This window comes from Cavia porcellus, unplaced genomic scaffold, assembly GCF_034190915.1.
Source record: "Cavia porcellus strain 051 isolate PalLab524CR breed Dunkin Hartley unplaced genomic scaffold, mCavPor4.1 scaffold_6, whole genome shotgun sequence".
Classification (NCBI taxonomy): Eukaryota; Metazoa; Chordata; class Mammalia; order Rodentia; family Caviidae; genus Cavia; species Cavia porcellus.
In genome coordinates, this window is record NW_026947489.1 from 66,693,574 (window position 1) to 66,716,142 (window position 22,569).

Below are 22,569 nucleotides of genomic sequence, written 5' to 3' on the forward strand. Positions count from 1 at the left end.
TTTTTGAGACAGGGTCTGTCTTGGTAGTCCAGGTTGGCCTCAAACTTTCATTGATCTTCCTGCCTGTCCCCTCTGAGTGCTGGGATTACAGGTACGCACCACTATACCTGGTTAAAATTAAATTTTTAGTAAAAATTAAATTGCCTAGTCACATGAGCTACATTTCAAGTACTCAGTAGCCACCTGAGGCTAGCGAGGCTACTGTACCGGACAGTGAAGGTACAGAACATGTCGGTCATCAGCCAAAGTTCTTTTGGATGAGGCTACTCTGGAAAGATAACACTGTACTTTCAGATTTCATGTTTCATAAAGGCAAACTCACGCTTCCTCATTCTACAAAAGGATAAACACCTCCCTCCCCACGGGCATTAGACGCAGTCACAGCTGGTATGCCTGACTTCAGCACATCTACTTACCTTCCTTAATCTCTAGATCTCTAGGTACACATCATCCTCAACATGAGTCTCTTCTCTCGCCCACCTCCCTTCTCTTCACTGATTAGGGTCTAATTATTCGTGGGTTCCAAAGTCCATAAAGATGCTCAGCTCTTCATCACTGCCTGGGACTTGTTCTGGAAACCTGTTTCTGTGTAACAAAGTGGAATCTGAAGAAGGGGGATTTTTTTTTTTTTTTTTTTTTTTTTTGTCTTTTTCATCGGTACCAGGGTTCGAACTCACAACTGCCTGCTTGTAAGGCAGGTGCTTATGCCACTGAGCTAAATCCCCAGCCCCTAGAAGGAGGGATCTATATGTGTTGCTGAGTCACTGAATTGACTCAAAGAAGGAATGCAGGGGGAGAAGCAGAAATAAAAGCAGCATACCATAATTTCTATTATTTTGCTATTTTCGTATTTGCATGTCAAAAATAAGCCATAACGCATTGCTGAAACAAGTTAGTGCAGGGAAGATACCTTTCCCTGGTAGGATTTGAACTCCTGTGTTCTACCCTGAATGGCTATCTGCTTTATTCTTTCATACAAAATTTGCCTAATTTTAAAGGTTTGATTTTTTAAAAAAAATTTTTTTAATGGAAGCAAAAATGAATCTCTCCAGTTTTGACCGGTTTAGTTCTCCGAGGATTATCACTAAAATGCCTTTGATGTTTTATTTTTGTCTGGGAAGCAGACAAAACTTCTAGATATTCCAGCACCCACAGGATGACTCTGAATCCAGCTGACCAATGGCAAAGATGAGCATAAAAAGCCTCAAAGCTTCCCTTGAAGACGTGGGAAGATGTAAACCCAAGGCGCAGTGTATCCGCCCCCGGCCCCTCCCCCCAAATCTATGACTACTCGTTTGACTGTTCAGCAGTTCTGATGCCAACGCTTTGCAATTGCAACAGTGAGGAGCTGTCTTGTGAGTCCAGGACTCGGCATGGAGTCAGGACTCGCGTGTCTGACTCACTGCAGAGCCTTGAGAATGTGGTGTCCACCTTTCCTGCGTCGCCGGCACCCCTCACCTGCCCGAGGGGTTCGGGCTGATTTGAGCTGAAAAAAAGTCCATTTCGCATCTACTCCTGTTGCAGATGGATAGACTTAAATAAACAAGACCCCCATGCCCACCCAGTGGCAGCGAGTAAATCCCCAGCGAGCCCTCGCGTACAGCCTGGGGTCAAGAGACCTCACCTCGCTACCGGGAGCGCGGTCGGGCACGCGTGAGGTGGTGGCGGTGGTTTGAAGGTCCTAGAGCAGGCAAAAGATGGTTCTTATCTTTACACCTCTTTTTGAGTCTCGGACGATGTTGCTTTCCAATTACTAGAAAGTACCCACACCTGTCCAAGCAAAATTCACCCAGCGGTTACCCCAGACTCATTTCCCTCCGTGCTAGGCCCCAGTGCGGGGATCCCCGCGCCGGACCCGGTGGGGGCGGGGTGATTAGTTACAGCTGCGGCGCTCGCACCTTTCAGATCAGTGTTGTTTTCTCGTCCTCTCGCATCCAGAAAGTACCCTCACGCAGCACCCCTGCACCCGCGCCTCAAACTCTGCTCCTTGGGGAGACGCTCAACTGGAAAACGGGTCTAAGTGTGTGAGACAGCTGAGGAGACCACACGGGGACCCCAGAACAGAAAGACGCCCAGAGCACAGCCGCGGTCACCGGAGCCCAGGGCGCGCCTGGCCGCGCCGCCCTGCGTGGAGACTCAGCGCGCACGCGCAACGCCGGCCTCCCCGCGCGTCCCTCCCGCCCCCTCCCGCCCAGACCCCGCGCCCCCGCCGTGGCGCCCCCCCTCGGGAGAGGGCGGCGGGGCGCAGGGAGCGTGCGCGCGGCCCGCCCCGGGCGCGGGCGGAGAGGAGCGGGCAGGAGAGGGAGGGGCGCGCGGCGCCAGCCCGCAGAAGCCGGGAGCCGCGCCTGAGGACGGAACCCCATCGCGAGCCTCGCGCGCCGGTACGGGGCCCGCAGGCCTGGGGGTGCGGGGGGCAGGGGCTTCGCGCCATCGGGCCTCGGCGTGGCCGGGACACGCACGACCCTCGGCTCTGGAAACTTTGCGTCGGCGACCCCACCTGCTCCTGAGCGGTCCTGCTTCCTCGGGCGGCAGGGATCGGAGAGGCCAGGACCGTAGGCGCGCACCCTTGTCGCTCCCTCGACCTGGCTTGCGGCATCCTGCCCCACACCCACCCCACCCCTGCTCCTCGCGACCCTGCGGTGTCCCGCTCCGCCGAGGCCAGGGGCCGCTGCATCCACCCGCGCAGAGCCCAGCGCGGCTCTGTGCATCTTGCAAAGGTCTCTGGTGCATTGGTAGAAACAACTGGACTTTCAGCGATGCCAAGTGTTCAACTTGAGTGTTTCCCAGCGACGGTAGATGGTGTGCACAATGCTAAGATACCTCTGTTTATTCCTCCACCCCAGCACTTTTGCTCAGAGCGAAGTTTCTCTGTCTCCTGTGTCTCTGTCTCTGTCTCTCTCCGTCTCAGTGTCGATGGTCGTGGGGAGTTGCCTGAAGAGGATTGTATAACTATTTAGGTGGATGTTGCCAGTGGTGCCAGCTACTGTTATGGTAACTGGGCATCCCGGAGGCAAAGGAAGAAAAGCTTTACACATGCAGTTTTACGGTGTAGGGATTATTTTTTGGGTGTTGGGATAAAAAAAAACAAAACAAAATCACCTTGTACTTTCCACCCAGCGGGACCTTAAGGCATTTGGCATGTGTCGACTCGTTAGCTGTTCATTATAGTTTATAAGAGGTAGGTGGAGAGCATTACTCTACCGTTTTACAGATGTAAAAACGGAGGCAAGTGAACTGGACCTTAAGGAATATGGTTCTAGAGTTTTAAGCAGTTTCTTGGACTTCGTCCTCTTAATCAGACACTTGGAGGTGCAGTAAAATGGGATGTTGGGGTGGCCTCCCTGAGGTTGTCCAGATCGGTTAAGTCAGAGGCCAGGACCAGCGGTCAGTAGCTCCATGCCTGCCACTCAGCTCTGCCCCAGAGTGACGTGACACTGAGCGAGTGATAACTTCTTGCTAGTTTTCCACTCCTTAAAAATGAAAAGAACAAAGGTGCTGTATTCTTTGCAAAGTTGCGCTCTGGAAGCTCCACTGCCTGGAGCTGCAAGGTAGTTATTATTGTGGCCTCATAAAGGCCCTCCCGGGTCTCGGTTCCCTTGAGAAATGCAGAGAGTGCGGCGCCCCCAGAGTGAATAACCAACCGCCTCCTCTTCCACATGGACACTGAGAGCATTGCTACCGCGGCCCCAGTGAGGACTGAGAGCTCCCCGGAGGAGGGAAGAAGGAGCCCTGCACAGGCGGGCGGCTTGACACAGGGCTCCATTCCTGCCTCCAGCTCTGACTCACCTTCTGACGCTTGGGGGAGGAGAGATAGCTGCTTGGTATTTTTGGCTTTCCCCATAAAACAGGAGACAGTTTCCTTCATTCCGAGTCTTCCAGGCGACAGTGTGGAACGTGTGTGTGCCGAGTGCTTACCCGAAACCTTTCAGACTGTTCGACTGCAGGTATGAATTCTGTGATGTTCTTTAATAGAATGGCATAAGTATTCATATAAAAATTGGCCGGGTGTGTAAATCCTTTCAGACTTTAGCATAAAAACTAGCATTTGGGGGAAAAAATGAGCTTCAGGGAGGGAACTATTGGGCATACTGCTTTGCGGTTGGGATTTTGCCTTAAGACTGTGGATTAAAGGATGAGTTTTCCTAATATTACAAGGAATATTTAATCATTTTCTGTGTTAAAAAAACCTTTTCAAATAAGGGTTAAAGGTTTCTGTTGACCATCTTAAGCATAACTGCTGTGTGTATCTTCCATTAGTTTGTATCTTTCTAAACTTGTCTCAGTTTTTATGTCTATTTGCACAGTGATTTTTTTTAACTGAAATGACTTATTTTAATGATGACTGATCCTGTTAATAGAGATTTGATTTCTGTCCAAAACAGGTAGCATGTTTTTAAGTACAACCGGTTGTAAAGTTTTATTAATCCTGGTGCCATGGTGCTGTTTCTCAGGGCAACAGGCAAATGGCCCCTTTGTAAATAATCTCAAAATAATTGAATCATTTTGATCCTCAGCTTTACTCTCAGGTACAAGTGAAAACTTTTCCATTAAAAAAATGTAGGACAAGTGTATTCATCTTTTCTTTGCTTATAAAGAGGTATGAAAGGGAGTAGAAGGCAGGCAGAGTTGCTAAAGCAACAGCAGCCGGGTATAAACTTACAGAGCTAACATTTACGGTAGTAGCTTTATTATTTATGAAAGCTGCATGGGGTGAAGGCGAAGACAGGAAAAGAAGGTGTTAATGGAGGCACAGTTTAAGTCAGTAATTTCAGGAAATGGGTGACTTAAAATTTATGCCGGCAGTTTTGGATTTATATGGTGAACGTTTATTGAGGGCTTTTCCCATGCTGGGCACTGTATTGAATACTAGGATAAGAAGGCAAATAAGGTCCCTGACCTTACAAACCTGGCAGGTTAATACTAATGACATTCAAAGAGGAAATACTGTATTTTTCCCTTAGAGTGACCAGAATTGTTATAATAATTCTGAATTCTTGGAAATCAACATAGTGTTTATCTAACCTTTTTAAAAATGTGAATGACACCATGAAAAAGAAGATAGGAAACAAATGGATAAACTGATGAATTATTTAAAAAAATGTAAGTGCAACCAATTTTACAGGTCAAGAAGTCTCCTTCCTGGGCTGGGCATTTAGCTCAGCGGCATAAGCGCCTGCCTGGCAAGCGTGAGGTCTCCAGTACTACCTCCCCCACAAAAACAGTGTCCTCCCCTGTCCTTTTCCAAAGACAGCGGGTAACCTGACCAGTAACTACCCTGACTTTTGTGGAAAAATTTACTTCTATGCTTTTTACCCCCTAAATATTAATCTCTAAATGACATAGTTATTTTTGCTTGTTTTTCACCTGTATGCAGTCAAATCAAGTTTTGGGGTCATCTTTCGTTCAGTCAGCATCAAGTATATTCACAGTATTCCGTGTGAAGTGTGTAATTGTTTAAATTCCTGCAACGTGCTGATTTTAAAGACTCACCTCTGTTGCCACCTGGGATTAGAGTTGGTTCATTTTTGTGTGAACATACCACAGATTACGCATCCGGTATGAGTGGACACCTGGGTTGTGCCTACCCTGGGACAATTAAGGACAATCCTGGGTTGGGTTGGGTGTGCATATCTTCAGCCTTACTACTTGATGCTTTTCTTCCCAAAGCGGCCGCCAATTTACATTCCTTTGGTGGTGTCTGCCTTGAATTCATAATTCACTGTACCTGCAGTTAAACCATAATATGTTTGGATATTTTTTAAGTGAGTAAATGAGTGTAGGTGTCATCTATCTCTGTCTTATCACATGACATAAATACATCAGTATATTTGTATTTTGTTCCATGGTTTGGACTAGCTACCACCCAAATACTAGAAGGGGGTTTTCCACTGTGTTTGGTTAATGTGCCCGTTAGAACCCTCCCATTTATTTTGAAAAAGTAGATGAACAATTACAGAGAATTTGAATATGCAAAATAAAGTACTAAAAATTAGCAACATCTAGGGCCTAGAAGACTTTCTAAGGTCCTCAGTGAACCCTGCCCGTTGTGAGTGCTGGCCTCCTGGAGGGCAGTGGGTGTGTGGGGACCTCAGGCTACTGCTTGTTGAAGTCCTTGGAGGGTGGGACTCACACTTGCCTGTATGCACATGGTCCCAAAGAGAGCAGGACACAGATGCAGTCCCTCCCTCAGTGACGCTTGGGAGGGAGAGGAGCCACAGCTTCTATGCTGTCAAACAGATGCCGCTTTTATAGTCTTCCCTGTGTTTGTCTTTACATGTTCCTGGTTTGTGAATGTAGAAGTAACTTAGGACTGTGTTTGATACAGAGAAGTCCTGCTTTTTTTTTTGCTCTTCATGTGTGCGGGCTTGTGCATGCGCATGCATGTCGTTGGGGAATGAACTCATTCTTAGGGGTGTTAGGCAAGTTCGTACCCCTGAGCTTTGGTCCCAGCTAAAGAATCCCTGCGTTCTGAATGCACACTTGAGTTGTCAAGTTAACTTTGATTGCCCCTGGGTGGTTTTGCTAGTTAGATCTGGGTAGTGGATGTGTGTGTGAGAGAGGACAGAGAGACACAAGTAGGTCATCTCAGGACAGTTACTAAATTCAGGGGTTTGTTAGTTGCTATTATGTGCTGAGTACTATATGCTAACCACCGCGCAGCAGACTGTTACATAATCCTGTAGATTTATAAATACTCTGGGGGACATACCTTTTCTTAGTTAGAAGGATGGTGGAAGAAGAGCAGGTGGGATTTGCAGTTTCTTTTAATTTCTTCTATAAGGTGTCTTGGAAAATGGCTAAATTCCTCTATCTCAGTCACAAATACCATTTTCTTGCTTATTACGTATTTTTTCAGATTCTCATAAATTTTTTAATCATAATTTTTAAAACCGTACTAAATTAGAAGAAAAGATGCCAGTCGGGTTAGGATTAAAAAGTATTGTCATCACCTTTTAATCTAAGTCACCGGGTGAGGGGGTGTCGTGTCCCAGTGCCTCCAGGAGTGCTGAGGTCACCACCGTAACCTGTCACATGGGTTCCACCCAGCTCACCTCCACCTTCCGGTTCTTGTTCTTGCCTGACGGAGAGCAGCCCCCTCTTGAAGTCTCAGTGGACAAAAGGGCTTTTTGATATTCACAGGCAACTGCTAGGCTGACATGTACCTTTGTTCCAAGCAGTTTTGGCATTGATGACGTGTGGCAGATTTTTGTCTTTTTTTTTCCTGACTGCTTTGGTCTTCAAATTTGTGGGTACATGTGGGGGAAAAAATTTAAAAGCATTCCACACGATGTATGGCAGAGAGAAAATGGAAAGCCCCAAACTTCACCTGGGAGAGGGACCCTAAACTGAACGTGGTGGACGTTTTGAGGATACACAGGTGAAAATAAAACCAGAGATGGGGCTGAGGGTTTAGCTCACTGGTGTAGCACCTGCCTGGCAATCTCAAGGCCCTGAATTCAGTTTTGGGTACCAAAAACAAAACAAGAAAAACGCCACAACTGTTCGCTGGGGATGTGGCTCAGCAATAGATCTCTTATTTGCATGCAGAAGGCTCTATGTTCGATCTTTAGCACCACCAAAAAAGAAAAAAAAAAGAATACTGTTGGCATACAAGTTAAATGAAAACTTAAAGTCAGGGTTTTTTTTTTTTTTTTGTCTTTTTTTTTTTTTTTTTGGTACCGGGGATTGAACTCACAACCTCACGCTTGCCAGGCAGGCACTTATGCCTGGCTGAGTTAAATCCCTAGCTCTTTTTTTTTTTTTTTTTTTGTCTTTTTAAGAAAAAGTCTCACTGTGCAGTTCAGGCTGGCCTTGAGCTCACTTCATAGCCCAGGCTGGTCTCAACTCATCATGATCCTCCTGCCTCCCAAGTCCTGGGATTTCAGGTGTGCGCCACCATGGCCAGCTACATCAGGATTTTTAACTCAGTTTTGCTTATGTACCCATGATGCCATGCTGATACCTTTGCCAAGTTCTCACCAAATTGACTTCTTATTTCAGCTTTCATATAAACAGCCCTGCCAGGCAGAGGCTAGAGCCTGTGGGGCTCTGGACTGACAGCCATTTGTACCAGTTGTTTTCCTCTATTAAAAATCATTTTTAGTTTTAGAACTTGAAATAATAAAATTAGAGAAAAGCAGCCAATACCTTTACTTACTGCTCAAAATTGTTGTTTATAATTACTTTGGGCCTCTTATTTAAAAAAAAAGATTAAAAAGCGAGGGCTGTAGCTCAGTGGTAGAGTGCTTGCCTGGCATGTGTGAGGCTCTGGGTTCAGTTCCCAACAGTGAAAAAACATTAAGCATTAAGAAATTAATATTTTATAAGGTCACCTTCTTTTTCACTGAGAAAACCACCCCCATGAAGTTGTTGAGTTTCCTTCCAACACACTTACTACTGTATTTAAATATCCATCTATTTATCTTTTAGTTATTTTGCGTGGGATGAATCCAGGGTGAGGTAGGCACTTTACCCACTGAGCCACATCCTAAACCCTAATTTTATTTTGAGACAGGATGTCACTAAGTTGCCGACACTGTCCTCAGACTTGGATCTTTGTGCTTCAGCCTCCCAAGTAGCTGGATGCCACCAGATCCAGCCAAAAGATGGTGTGTGTGTTTGTTTTTTGTTGAAACAAGGTCTCTCTGTGTCGTCTAAACCAGCCTCAAATTCGATCCTCCTGCCTCAGCCTCTTGAGTGGTGGGATTACAGGCATGAGTCACCATGCCCAACCGAAGAATGCATTTTTAATGAATATCAAAAAGATACAGAAATTTCAACTAGTCTTCATTTAGCACTGAGCCCAAAACTGCTTCCAGTTTAAAAGTTGTATATCAGGGCCTGGGGATATGGCACAGCACCTACCTGGGGGAAAAAAAAAAGATTGTATATCATTTCATGTTTCTTGTTTCTCAGAGTTGGAGAAATAGTTTTGTAGCGTGTCAGTTACTTTGTATCAACTTTCAGCCTAAGGTGATCCAAAATGGGAATGAAATGCCACTTCCTTTGTACTGGGTTGTGTCTTAAATCCAAATAACTATTGTAACTATTTGAAAAAACTTTTTATTTATTTTTTTAGAGAGTTTATGGCATTTATACCCAACACAGCACTGCTCTGCCATGTGGAAGGAGGTGCTTGAGTCATTTGTAGGAAAATAGACACACCTTGAGACCATAGTACCATCATCATCACCAACATCATCTTCATCAGACATAATAATAAGATACAAAAGGTCATAACCTTTCTCTGATACGAGAAACCCAAAGTGTAAATAATTTGAGCGAGATAAAAGATGACAGGAAACAGGGCAGTAAGCTTTTGCATGGGATGGAGAGAGAGGGGCAGATGGGAAGGGCCAGGGGAAGTAAAAAGGGCCAAGATCCAGTTTGTCCCATACCAGCTCCTCTCGAGGGAGCTATTCATTGTGTATCACAGACATGTACTAATAAAAGTCAGCCCTGCTTTTAATACTAAGGATTGTGCATTAAAAATCCTTGAAATAAAATTATTTCACAGTATCATTGCTATATGTTATTTTATTTTATTTTAAATCGGTACCAGGAATCGAACTCGCAACTGCGCACTTGCAAGGCAGGCGCTTATGCCGCTGAGCTAAATCCCCTGCCCTGCCCCATGTTATTTTATTTTTTAAAATAATTTTCTTGGGGCTGGGGATTAGCTCAGCGGCATAAGCGCCTGCCTTGCAAGCAGGCAGTCGTGAGTTGGATCCCCTGTACCAATTAAAAAAAAAGACTTTTTTTTTCTTTTTCTAAGAAAACATTTCTTTTTTCTTTTCCTTTTTTTTTTTTTTAATGATACTGGGAATTAAGGCCTTCACACTGAGTTATGTCTCCTGGCTTTTTTATTTGTGAAACAGAATCTTAGTGTGTCTCTCAAGTTGCCCAGGCTAGAACTAGAGCTTGAGGTCCTCCTACCTCAGCCTCCAAGTGCTGGGTTTACAGACATGTGCCACCCAGCCAGTCCTACAGATATTTGAGGCTTGTGTGCTTTGTAGTTTCTGCTTGCGCTTGGTTAACTTTGCTGCTGTTGTGGGAAAGTGGCCAGCCACAGTTAGTACAGCTGTGTTGCAATAAAACTTTACTCTTTGAGTGCCAATGTTAGAACTTCATGTGACTTTTGTGTGCCATCAAGTACTGTTTTATTCTTTTTTTTTTTTTTTTAATTTCTTTTCTAACTGATCAATTGCTTAGACATGTCTCAGTGATATTCTGAAGGCAGGGGCCTACAGAAGCAAGTGATGGCCATGTGGCCATTGTTCACTGATCCGTGATTTGAACCAGAACAGAGGGAGGGTCAGAGGCACTGCATTCTTGCAGAATGTGAGTAGCAACGTAGGAATGCTGTCCTGGCCAGTGATAGCCTTCTAAAGGGCACCGTGCGTACTGCCAGTTTTGGTTTTATTTGTATTGGGAACCGAACTCAGGACGTTGTGCTTGCCAAGCAGGCTCTGTGCCACTGAGCTCTATCCCTGGACCCCTTCTCTAAGATCCTGCTTGTTCAGATCAGGCCCAGGGAGTAATTGGCATCCTCTGCCTTTTGACGCCTGTTGAGCTGGAAATGTGCCCCTCCTCCCTTGGTGGTGGGGTGGCTTAGGGAGGTTCAGGTGTGCTCCGGCGCCGTGGCCTGCACCGCTCAGTGCATGGGGAGGCTCTCAGCTCACTGCTCAGGACCTCAGGTGGGTTTGATGCCTGTGATTTGTTTTTGTTTTTGTTTTTTTTTTCTTTTTTTTTTTTGTCTTTTTCCTTTTTATCGGTACCGGGGATCAAACTCATGACTGCCTGCTTGCAAGGCAGGGATGCCAGTGATGTGTAAAGAAGGATGGGAAGTTACGTTATCAGTACTTTAGCATGGATGTTAATTTGGTACAAAATCAGTCTTTCTTCCACATGTATGCACATGCACAAACACACATGTGCATGTTCACATGCAGTTGGATTGCGTGAAGTACAGAAGCCCGTGCAGGGATGGGGCAGCGCTCACTGTGGGCATGTGCAGGACTCTATCGTGGCCAGTGAAACGGCAAAAGGAAAGGTGATCCAAGGACCGTTACGTCTACTGAGGTCTTTTCCTGTGTACTTAATTTAGAAATTCTTTATTCTGAACTTCCTTAAAGTAATAATGAGCCTTTAGGGTCCTGAGTTCTTAGAGAAACTCCTGTATTTTCTGGTGCTGCTTCTCAGAGGACAGTAGTGACTTAAGCAATTTGGAGGTTTTAGTGCTGACTTTTAAAGTACTTTGCCTTTAAAGGTTCTGACTCATAAATCAAACGTTACCACCTAACTGAAAACCTGTGATTCACATTTAATTTTACCACTTCTTCCTGTAAGATTTTAAAGTATTATTTACATAGGCTGTTACTCAAACTGGGTTCCTTTTCCCCCAAAGCAAGTAATCATCGTTTGGAAGCGCTTTCTTGTCTTTTTTTTTTTTTTTTTCTCGGTACCAGGGATCGAACTCACGACTGCCTGCTTGCAAGGCAGGCGCTTATGCCGCTGAGCTAAACCCCCAGCTCCATGGAAGTGCTTTCTTGGTTCCTTTCATCAGATTTTTCAAACTCAAGGACCTTCCCATTGCACTCCCAGTTTAGGATTCTGAGATTAGCACCTAGGTCATCAATAAAGCATAAAGCATACATGGGTTGGCCTTATCTTTCTTACCTCGTTTCTCTTTGCAGTTCCTATTTTGTTCCTCCAGGGAAAGGTATGTTTCAGTAGTCCTTAGATTGGTTGGTCTGTCGTGGTCAGATTATATGGCTAAACAACACGTGGTTTGGGGCTGAGTGTAGTGGTGCATGGCTATACTCCCAGCACTTGGGAGGCTGAGGCAAGGGGATCACCATGAGTTTGAGGCCAGTCTGGGCTATATTGTGAGTCCAAGACCAATTTAAAGTACATAGGGAGACAAAAAACAAAAACAGATGGCTTGTGGAAGGTGGGGCCTGGTGGCAGAGAGGTCACCAGCTTCCTTTGTAGAGACTGGAAAAGCTTCTTAACCCTCCTTCACTTCTGATTTCTCCTCTGGGATCCAAGACAGCAGAATGGTGCTGATCCATGAGGAGAGGCTAAGCTCGTGTGGCTTAAACAGAGCAGGTGCTCAGGTTTGCAGCGGCAAGTTCAGTGCACAGAACGAGGCAGATTAATGAGTGGTATTGTTGTGTATTAGTGTGTACGCGGATCACCTGGGATCTTGTTAAACTGTCGAATCTGATTCTTTAGGTCTCGGGATAGTACCTGAAAGTCTGCGTTTCTGCCGGGCTCCAGGGATGTCAGTGCTGCTGGGCCTTGGGTCACATTCTGAGCAGTGAGGGGCAATAAAAAAGGGCTTTACTTCTTTGTTTGGAATCCGAAAATGAGGAGACTCTTAAAAGATCAGGATGGCAGTATGTTTTAATGGGGTGGAAGAAAAGTGTGACCGTACAGTCTCCGAGGCACCTCCTGCTCTGCTTTGGCTGTGGTGGGAGTGGGTCCTCAACCCCACACGTGCTGGAGGTGTGGCCTCAGTATTGAGGTGGTGAAACCTTTAAGAGCTGGGGCCTAGTGCAGGGTAATTAGGTCATGGGGGCCATTGCCCTCAGAAGGGATTAGGGATTAATTGGTGCTGCAGTGAGCTTTCATGACAGCTTGTCAATAGCAGCAGGACTGATGCTGTTCTGGCCTCTGGCTTCCTGTCCCACCGTGACTGCTCCTCTGGTGTGCATTCACCCTGTGACACCCTCCACCACGGTATGTTGTGGCCAGGAGGACCCTCACCAGAGACTGCAGTGATAGGTGCCCAACCTTGAACTCTCAGCCTCCAAATGTGTGAGCCAAATAAACTTCTTTCTGTGAGAGGAGGGTTGCTGGGCTTGAACTCGGGGCCTCGTGTGTGCGAAGCACATACTCAGCTCTGAGCTACACTCAGTCCGTCTGCCTGCAGTGCCGAGCCCCAGTGCTTTATAACAGCAGCAGAATGGGAACTAATATACCTTCCCAAGGCAGAGGTACGTTTGCCAGAACTCCTGCCTCATTTTCACTTTGCTTTGATTCTGTGCTTTCTCTTTGCTCTGCTACAACAACTTGCTGTTTGTGCTAATCAGTTGATTCACTTCATGTTATTCTCTTTCTCTGTCATTCAGTTTTTATGTGTGTGTCATGAATCATCTCTTTCAGGTGAAAAAGTTCTAGCATTATTTTGTTACCTTGCTCTCCTTGTTCTAGTTACAATTGCTGCATAACAAAATTTCAAAATTCTGGTACAAAGTAACTATTAGGCTCACAGATTCAGTAGGTGAGGAATTTGGACCTCACGGAGGGGGACAGTTTGTCTCTGCTTTACAGTGTCTAGATCTTCAGTTAGGAGACTCCACGTCTAGGGGCAACTTGGTGGCTGGGAGCTAGAATCATACTCAGGTATCTTTACTTATCTGTCAGGTGGTTGATCTTGGCTGCCAGCTGGAGCCTCAGCTGGACCGTTGGTTTGAACACACACCTCCTGTGCAAGTGGGAGCTCAGGTGGGCCAGATTGGGCTTCTTCATAGCATGGCAGCTGAGTTCCAAGGGAGCAAGCGTCCCAGAGAAGAAGGTGGAAGCATGTGATGTTTATACTCTTATCTAGAACATCATTTCTATTAAAGGTTGAGGCAACTGCAAAGATTTTTCCGGTTTGAAGGGAGCAGACATCAGTCCCATTTCAGATGGGAAGAGTACAGAGACTGCATTAGAACTTCTGTGGGAGGGAGATACTGTCATGGCCATCTCTAGCCACAGGCAGCAGCAACACTAAGCGTAGTGCTGAGCGTGGTGTAGACTTGGTAAACTGTTGTGTGAATGTGTGATAAGAAATTTTAGTATTGAGTTGAGTGAGGACCAGATCGATTGACTGATTTCTGGGAATTGACCCAGGGCCATCACACTGAGCTACACGGCCAGCCCTGTTTGCCTACCTGGCTGGCATCCATCCATCATCATCATCATCATCATCATCATCATCATCATTATTATTATCTATCTATCTGTCTATCTTTATTCTCAGACAAGTTCTCACTAAGTTGCCCAGGCTGAGCTTAAACTTGTGATCCTCCCGCTTTAGCCTCCCAGAGGGCTGGGGATTGCCCACATGTACCACCACACCTGCTGAGTTAGGACCAAAATTAAAAACTCACTTCCAGATGTGAACAGATTAGCCCACTGTACCAAATGAATACATAATTCCATCTTTTAGAGTTAAGGATAGTATCTCCTGCCTACTTTGCTAATTCTGTTCCAACGTGGAAGATATATAAATTTTCTTTCTTTTTCCTTTTTGAGACATGGTCTTGCTTTGTAATTCGGTGTAATTCAGGCTGGTCTTAAACTCACTGTGTAGCCCAGGGTAGCCTTGAATTCATGGTGGTTATTTCACCTCAGCCTCCTGAGTTTTGGGATTACAGATGTGTACTACCATGCAGGGTATATAAATTTCTTATATTAAACTAAACTTTTTCTTCTTTCGTTTGTTTGTTGTTTTTTATTGGACATATATATGGTCTCACTATATAGCCCAGGCTGCCCCCAGACTCACTGTTTAGCTCAGGCTGTCCTCCAACTCATGATTTTCCTTAGTCTCCCACATACTTGGGATTACAGGCAGGTACCACACTGCCCAGTGAAACTAAACCTCTTATAATGTGTGACTGTGTCACTACATTGGCATGCTTTTTCCTGCTGTCAAGGAGGTAGCCTGTCTCCTCCTGCGGGCGGTGGCACGTTCTGCCTCAGGCGTGGTAGAAACTTAAATGATCCTCCTTTTGTCAGGCTTAGCAAATGCTGTGTCCATGGGAGGTCACTGAGATGGTCAGCTTAGTCACAACAGCATAGGCTGTTATTTGGTAGCTCCGTGTCATACTGGGGACATACGGTAATTCTGAGCCTTTACTGGATCTTTATTGTTTATCTTCATCCCAGAACACTGGTGTGTTAGGTGATCAGTATGGAAGGAAACACAAAATTACTCCACCTCCAAATACAGGATGTTGAGGTGTTTTAGCCAGACTCTTAAAGGTGATTGAGAGTACTTTATCAGTATCTTTCCTTCATTTTACTTGATCATGAATACCACTTGGTATTTAATAGAATTTTATTTTTAAGGAGACATTTATTTTGACTTGTGTTAATTGAATTATATTCTTAATGTTCATGTACTGTATTGGGGATGCCTAAATTATTTTTCTGTAATGAAAGAGTACCACATTGTGATTTTGTAAGCGTGGTTATTTTAACTTTCCCTCTAGTGGGACACATTTCTGATTTAATAATGAAAATGAACAAGCAAAGTACTACTGATTTATGACAGTTTAGACTAAAATTCTTCTATTTAGAAAAGAAGGACATTAAGGTATTTATTTAAAGAACTAGGTAGACATTTAGTGGAAAGAGAATATGTGCTCCTGTAAGCTTTTGTGTATTAAAGAGTAACTGTGGACATCTAGTACACACCCTGTTCCTCTGAAACTCCCAAAGCTAAGAATATTTTGGTGAGATCATGTACAGTCATCGCTAGCGCTGTGGTGGCCATTTTCGGCTTGTTTAACAAGGGAAGAGAAAGGAGGTCGTTTCTTTCTTTAACTGCTGATGGATGAGTGTGCGCCTGTAGGAGCAGGGAACGCCATGACCCCAGGAAGTGATTTTCACTCATGTCCCAGTGCTGCAGGCTTGGCTTCCAGCGTTTACGCAGGGCTGGCAGCTGTGTGTCGGGGCCCTCCAGGGCAGGGAGCAGGCCGTGGGCTCAGCTCAACTAGGAAGGAGCAGGCCCACCCACCGGACAGGCACTAATTCTAGACTTTAGCACTCAGTGCTTGACGCTTATTCAGAGACCAGCATCATTCCTGACATTTCTTGTAGCTAGTTAAAAAAAAAAAAATCCCAAATGGAATCCTTTTTGGTTTGTTCGATGATTAGGTTTTCACTCCATTGTGTGAAATGTGCTCTCTGTAAACCTCATTATGTGGGCACAGTACCCATCTGATAGGGGAAAACCCAACAAAACCCCTCCAGCCCTCTGGGGTTGACTTAGGACAGCCTTCCTCTCTGTATTTCATTCCACTCCCACTCCCATTCCCTTGGCCGGGACACATTTTTCCTGTACAGAATAGTGGGATTCATTGTGGGATCTTCACACCAGCTTTACCGTCCCCATTCCCCTCCCCCTTCTCCAGTAGCCTCTCGGGAAAGCGTGTTTCCCGCCAAGGAGTGAGCGCTGCTGCCCAGCAACTGAGAAGGCCGAGCTGCACACCTGGACAGCAGCGTGGTGCTCTGTAGTGTTCTCCACGAAGGCTTTGTCCGAGACCAGGGTGCTGCCAGGGACTGTTGTGTTCACTCAGCATCAGCCAATCTTTGATCCTTCGAATATGGGCCAGTGCTTCTAATAGATCTCCTCTCTCTCTCTGGGTACACATTTACTAAGTCGATTTCCATGCCCTTGTGATGTAATATCCGTGGGTTTCTTCTGAATTCTTTATGATCAGGTTCTGCTAATCTTAGAACCGGACCAAACTAGAGCTTCTTGCGCCCGCTGGACTGCGGATTGCCAAGGCCTGTGTGCTTGAGGGGGGCTTTCTGTGCGCTGAAGGGTATACAGGCTGTGGCGTAGCTCACCTGGGCGCTGCTGGGTCAAACTAGAACAGTCACTTTCCCTGTAAATAGCATTTAAACCCACTCTTAGGCAGGTGCACCAGCTCCTCTCCTGTGCTGCACGTGCCAGCTGCCTTGTAGGGCAGGTGACAAGGACACAGCTGCCCCTCAGGGTCCCACCGAAATGTGGGACATGCAGTCTAGAGTTGGAAGCCCAGATATCACAATCATCTCCTGGATTTTTTACTTGTCTAAGTCACAGCCATATCATCTTAACAAACCTGCATTTTCTACTCTGTAAAGGGGCCCTGGAGCTTGTCAGAGGAGCATCGGTAATAGCCACTCTATGTGTGGCTCTCTGGCAGAAGTGGTTTTTCTAAAACTTGGGACCAGCGGGGGCTGGGGATTTAGCTCAGCGGCATAAGCGCCTGCCTTGCAAGCAGGCAGTCATGAGTTCAATCCCCGGTACCGATTAAAAAAAAAAAAAAGAAAAAGACCAAAGAAAAAAAAAATTAAAAAAAAAAAAAAAAAACCAAAAAGACTTGGGACCAGCTCTGGCATTTGACGCAGGTCTGCTGGCAGGAGGCTGACTGGCAGCAGCAGGGATGGAGCATCATGTCTGTCTCACTTGGATTCTGCCCTGAGGATTCACAATCTGCTTTCCCTGTAGCACAGTACTCTGTCACTGTTTAGGAGTGAGAGGTAACAGATGCAGTTGGGCCCCAGTCCTCCATTACACGGCCGTAGCCCCTGGTGAAGACTTCTGCTGCAAAGGCTGGTGAGCCCGGTGCCCAGGTCAGGAGGGCGGTGGCTTCCCACACAGCAGATTATCTGGGAGGACACAGGCTGATCCCTCCTAATTAGATAACTCACTTGGAAATTTGATTAGCATCTTTCAGATTTTCCACATTGAGGCTAGAGTCCTCGGCAGTTTGAAGGCCTAGTTTTGTGTTTATTTCTGCAGTGACTTGGCTTTTTTTGTAGGATTCTGCTAGGGAAAGAGTTGCCAGCGGCAGGAGAGTGTCCTGTGCCACAGGAAACTGTGTGTTCACCTCAGAGCTTCTGCCCTGTCCGTGCATTAGGTCCACCATGCGCTTCCGAGTGGCTGCCTCTCTGCACCTCCTCACCCTGGGTGCTTCCTGAACTCTGTGTACCGTGTGTGGTGACCTTGTCCTCAGTTTGGGGCCCAAACAGGCTGAGGCAGTGCTGCCACCTGGCAGCCGTCAGGGCCGGTACACAGAATGCCTGTCTTGAACCTGAGCGGTGCCTCAGCTCCCAGATCTGTGGTGCCTCTCAGAGCGAGTCCCTGAGTGGCTGCGGTGGCGTCACCAGGGAGGTGCACCCTGAAGCCCCACTCCAGTGCTGCTCAGTTGGCAGCTGAGGCCCGGTAACCTGCACTCTCCCTGGCCCTCAGCTTCATGCTGCTAGTGTGAGAACCACTGCATTATAATGATAGAAGTATTTAGGAAGGAAAAATTCAGGGCAGGGAGGCAGTGTTGGAGCCAAGGCCTGGAACATGCGAAGGCATGAGTTGCACCACTAACCTATGCCCTTGGCCCTTTTCAACTATATTTCTGGTTTTTTTGGGGGGATATTAAGATAGAGCTTCACTGTGTGCCCAGGTTTGCCCCTGCCTCTGCCTCCTGGATGCTGGAATTATAGGCGTCATTTACTCTTTGTTGAGGTAAGGTCTTGCTGTGTTGCCTAGGCTTGTCTGGAACTTTTGACCTCATGCCTCAACCTTCCAAGTAGCTGGGATTACAGGACCATGCCATCACCTCCATCTCTAAACTGTTAGTGTGTTACATATTACACACATTACATGATACAGCCTCTCGTCAGAGGTGTTTGATCGAGGGAGATCATATCTACACAAAGGCCTGTACATTTACTCCTAAGAGCTTTATAAATCATACATATTTACACAATGGAATACTATCCAGCATTAAAAAGGAAAGAGCTAGTGATTATCCAAAGTTGTGGGTGAGTGGAAAATTACACTGAATGAAAGAAAGGCCAGAAAAAAATACAGAATTCCATTTATGTAAAATCTGGAAAAGCAGATTAGCAGGGCATAGTGGCGTGTAATTTCAGCTGTTCAGGGGTTGAAGCAGGAGCATTGCAAGTTTGAGGCCAACCTGGGCAGCTTAATTGAGATCCTAGTTTAAAAAATTTTTTAAAGGGCTGGGATTTTATCAGTGGTAGAACACTTGGCTAGTGTGAGACCCTGGGTTTGATCTTTAAAAAAAAAAAAAAGGAAAGAAAATGTAAACTACAGTGTCGAGGAATAGATGAATAGTTGCTTTGCAATGGGGCAGACAGCAAGAAAGGGATGGATTATAAACAAACATGAGATTCGAGGGAGAGGTAGCCATGTTTATTCTGAGGTCATAGTGTCTTGGGAAAATGTGTATTTATGTTAAAACTTGGCAAGTTATATACTAGGTCAGCTCATCAGTTTTTACATCATTTACATCTCAACAAAGCTACAGAAAAAACTTTTTAAGTGTGATGTTTCCCTAGGAAAGGCAGAGGGCCAGGTGGGAGAGGACATTTCTGATGATGTCCCCAGATATTCATAGTATTACATAAGTGAAGTAAGAGGGCCAGCGTGAGCTTGCCCTCTGCACACCAGCACTGTGGCCGGCTCCACCTGCTGTCCACCCACCCGCAGCACCCCAGCCTTTCCTGGACCTGTGCTCCGCTGTGTCCTGGCTGCTTATCTAGCTTTCACTGCTTCCTGGCTGGCGGCTCTGCTCACTGGGGGGTCTGCCAGTGTCTGCACTTCTGGATTCACTGAGGGGACTGGGAGGAAACTGGCTCAGTTTTGCATCTGTTACCTGCCCTGAGGGTCCTGCAGTGCCTTACGTTTCACTGTGTGCTGTGGTCTCCGAATCACTTTTCAAAAATACGTCTCTTTTGTGTAGTATGAGCTGTCATTAAAAACTGAGACCTAGGTTGGTAGTTTTTACTCATGTATTAAGTGATCAGAAATACCTAGCAGATCCACTTCCTAGATTTATTTCACACTGTCTAGCAGTAAACTAACTGGCCATGTCTTTGCCTCCTTGTCTTCCTGCAGATCCGCTGCATCCACTGCAACTGGTATTGCTTACCTCGGACTTTCTGGATCCAGACCAGGGCTTCATCGCTCACCGGCCCCCTCTGCAGGTAAGGAGCTGCGCCCCTGCCTCTGCGTGTAATACCCGGCCTATTTCTGTCTAAAACCAGTACAGACTTCTCTGGTACCCAGGTGTGTGTAATCCATTTCCCAGGGGTACAGACTGAAAAGCAGTGACGAACTTTTCAGAGCTTGTAGTGATGTCATCAGCCCACTCCTGCACGTGTGTTGTAGGCTCACCACGACTGCTGTGGAGCACTGATTTTGCAGTGAGAGGAACTGCAACATCTAAAATCTCTGCAAAGCTGTTTTTCTTTTTCTGTGGACACTAATGTTTCCTTTTGTGTGGCTACATGAGTGTTTATAGTAAACACTGAACTAATGAGAAAATATGAACTTCAAATGTTGAAGTTAGTTTTTTTTTGGTACCAGGGATTAAACTCATGACCTTGCACTTGCCAGCCAGGCACTTACGCTGCTGAGCTAAATCTCTGGCCTAAAGTAAATGAGTTTTAATGGCAACATATATCTGAAGCCAGTGGAGTCATTGTGGAGCTTAGAACTGGCAGACTCAGGATCAGGTCAGGTAAAATGCCCCTTAGCTTACAGGACTGTGCCTCAGAGTGCCTGAGACTATTTCCATGGAAACGCCACAGGACATTCTTCAGATTTAACTGGCCTTTGAAAATGTTCATACATCACAGATATGATAGAAAATAGCTGCTTTTAAATAATGGGCTAAGATGACCTGGCTTTTTGGTTGCTGATTCAATTTTAGTTCATAAAGGTAGCTTATTAACTATACTGCCTAATGTGAAGTCATTTTTACACTTGTGTAAGATCTTTCTCCAGAGCTAGGTTTATGAAAATACAGCCAGTGTACCTTTGTGAGGAGGCATGGACTGTATTATGGGGAAGAGTAAAATTTCTGATTTCTTCTTAATCACCAATTAGTGCCTCCCCTCCACCTTCAGTGAGAGTCCCTACAGGACTTCCTGCAGGAAGGTTAAACATTTTCTGTCATTAACTTTTCTAAAAATAGGATGACAGGAAGAGTTTTTTACAGTTACAATGGCAGGGGTATAGCTTGGTGAGCACCTGCCTGGTAAGCACAAGGTCCTGAATTTGATTCCTGGTACCAAAAAATAAAAAGTTGCAAGAGCCAAGTTTTACATTGATTTTACATATTGGTGTCTTAGGAAAACAAAAAAGGAAAAGTAGCCTATGTCATGTAGTGCAGCCTGGCCTTCAACTGAGTGTATAGCCCAGGCTGGCCTCAAAATCATGGCAATCCTCCTGCTTCAGCCTCCCAGGTGCTGGGATTACAGGCGTGTCCTACCATGCCTGGCAGTTAGGCTACTTTTCCTGACAATAGAAAATGATTGGCTGTATCTTTGAGAAAATATACGCTAATTTAAAAAAATAGTTTTCTAATCCTTTCCTCTTTATTCTAGAAACACTGCAGAAGGCTGTGATAAATCGGTAGCATTTAAAGTACTAACAGTTGTCTGTGTTTCGCAGGAGACTCGACTGTAACCTTGGATTCTTTGGTGGAGGACAAAGAAACTGTCTGGTTTTGTCCTCGACGATGCAAGTGTGATTGCTGGCATCTTCATGAGCTCCAGAGGTCACAGTACACTACCACGGACTCTCATGGCTCCTCGGATGATTTCCGAGGGAGACATAGGAGGCATCGCTCAAATCACCTCCTCTCTCTTTCTGGGCAGAGGCAGTGTGGCCTCCAACCGGCACCTCCTCCAGTCTCGAGGCATCACCTGCATCGTTAATGCTACCATTGAGATCCCCAATTTCAACTGGCCCCAGTTTGAGTATGTTAAAGTGCCTCTGGCTGACATCCCACATGCTCCCATTAGATTGTACTTTGACACCGTGGCTGACAAGATCCACAGCGTGAGCAGGAAGCATGGGGCTACTTTGGTGCACTGTGCCGCAGGGGTGAGCCGCTCCGCCACACTCTGCATTGCGTACCTGATGAAATTCCACAACGTGTGCCTGCTGGATGCGTACAACTGGGTGAAAGCCCGGAGGCCTGTCATCAGGCCCAATGTGGGCTTCTGGAGGCAGCTGATAGACTACGAGTGCCAGCTTTTTGGGAAGTCAACAGTTAAGATGGTACAGACACCTTATGGCGTAGTTCCAGATGTTTATGAGAAAGAGTCCCGACACCTGATGCCTTACTGGGGGATTTAATGCCACCAAAGCCTGCATCAGCAGCCCCTTGAGCAGTACCAGCATCTGCTCACACCATCTGCTCCCCTCTTCCTCTTTCTTTTCAAGTGGTTGACTTTGGTTTTCCCTCAAGTGTTTTTACACTTGGTATTCAAGTTTAAGAGATAGGGGACGTAAGGGGAATACATACATTTGCTAGTAACATTTTTAAAAACTAGCATTTTGAAATAGTGTTTATGGAAATCTTTAACTGGCTTTTAACCATTTTTAACAACTTGACAGTTTAATAAACTGTTTGGTTCTGCTATATTCTGAATCCCATGCCTTTTGGCACCATGGCAGGTGCAGGAGGAGTTCAGTCCAAAAAATCTGAGTCCTGATAACTCTTTGCCCACATGCTTTGCCCGAGGCTGCTAACCATACAGATGCTTAGAGGAGATCGACACCAGCTTCAGTCTCTACTGGGTAGCCCAGCTCTTTCCTTTGTCCTTTGTTATTGACTGTAAGTTAAAATAAGTAAACCTTTATTATTTGGTTGATAAGTAATTATAATGAAATCTGCAAGACCGTCTTGAAATCCATGTGCCCAGGATATTAGCATTATTTTTTAATAAATATATGTGCTTAACGTAGAACTTGTACTAATGCTT

General features: G+C 45.7%; 1 protein-coding gene, 1 long non-coding RNA gene and 1 pseudogene across 3 annotated transcripts; 2 read left to right on the forward strand and 1 right to left on the reverse strand.

Annotated features, from left to right (window-relative positions):
• Positions 1–842: 842 nt before the first annotated feature.
• Positions 843–2,126, reverse strand: LOC134476212 (uncharacterized). Its single transcript, XR_010047790.1, has 2 exons — positions 1,899–2,126; positions 843–1,770 (listed from the first exon to the last, which is right to left on the reverse strand). It is a non-coding gene; the product is annotated as an uncharacterized LOC134476212 (long non-coding RNA).
• Positions 2,122–22,554, forward strand: Dusp14 (dual specificity phosphatase 14). Of its 2 annotated transcripts, none has more exons than XM_005003515.4 (3): positions 2,122–2,381; positions 19,691–19,779; positions 21,251–22,554. In XM_005003515.4, exon 3 carries the CDS (start codon positions 21,344–21,346, stop codon positions 21,938–21,940), a length of 597 nt encoding a protein of 198 aa, XP_005003572.1. In that variant the 5' UTR covers positions 2,122–2,381; positions 19,691–19,779; positions 21,251–21,343; the 3' UTR covers positions 21,941–22,554. The 2 variants fall into 2 exon arrangements, with proteins under 2 accessions (XP_005003572.1, XP_013007808.1); XM_013152354.3 differs by lacking the exon at positions 2,122–2,381 and adding an exon at positions 2,455–3,944.
• On the forward strand, positions 15,910–16,005 carry LOC111756796 (small nucleolar RNA U13; annotated as a pseudogene).
• Positions 22,555–22,569: the final 15 nt, after the last annotated feature.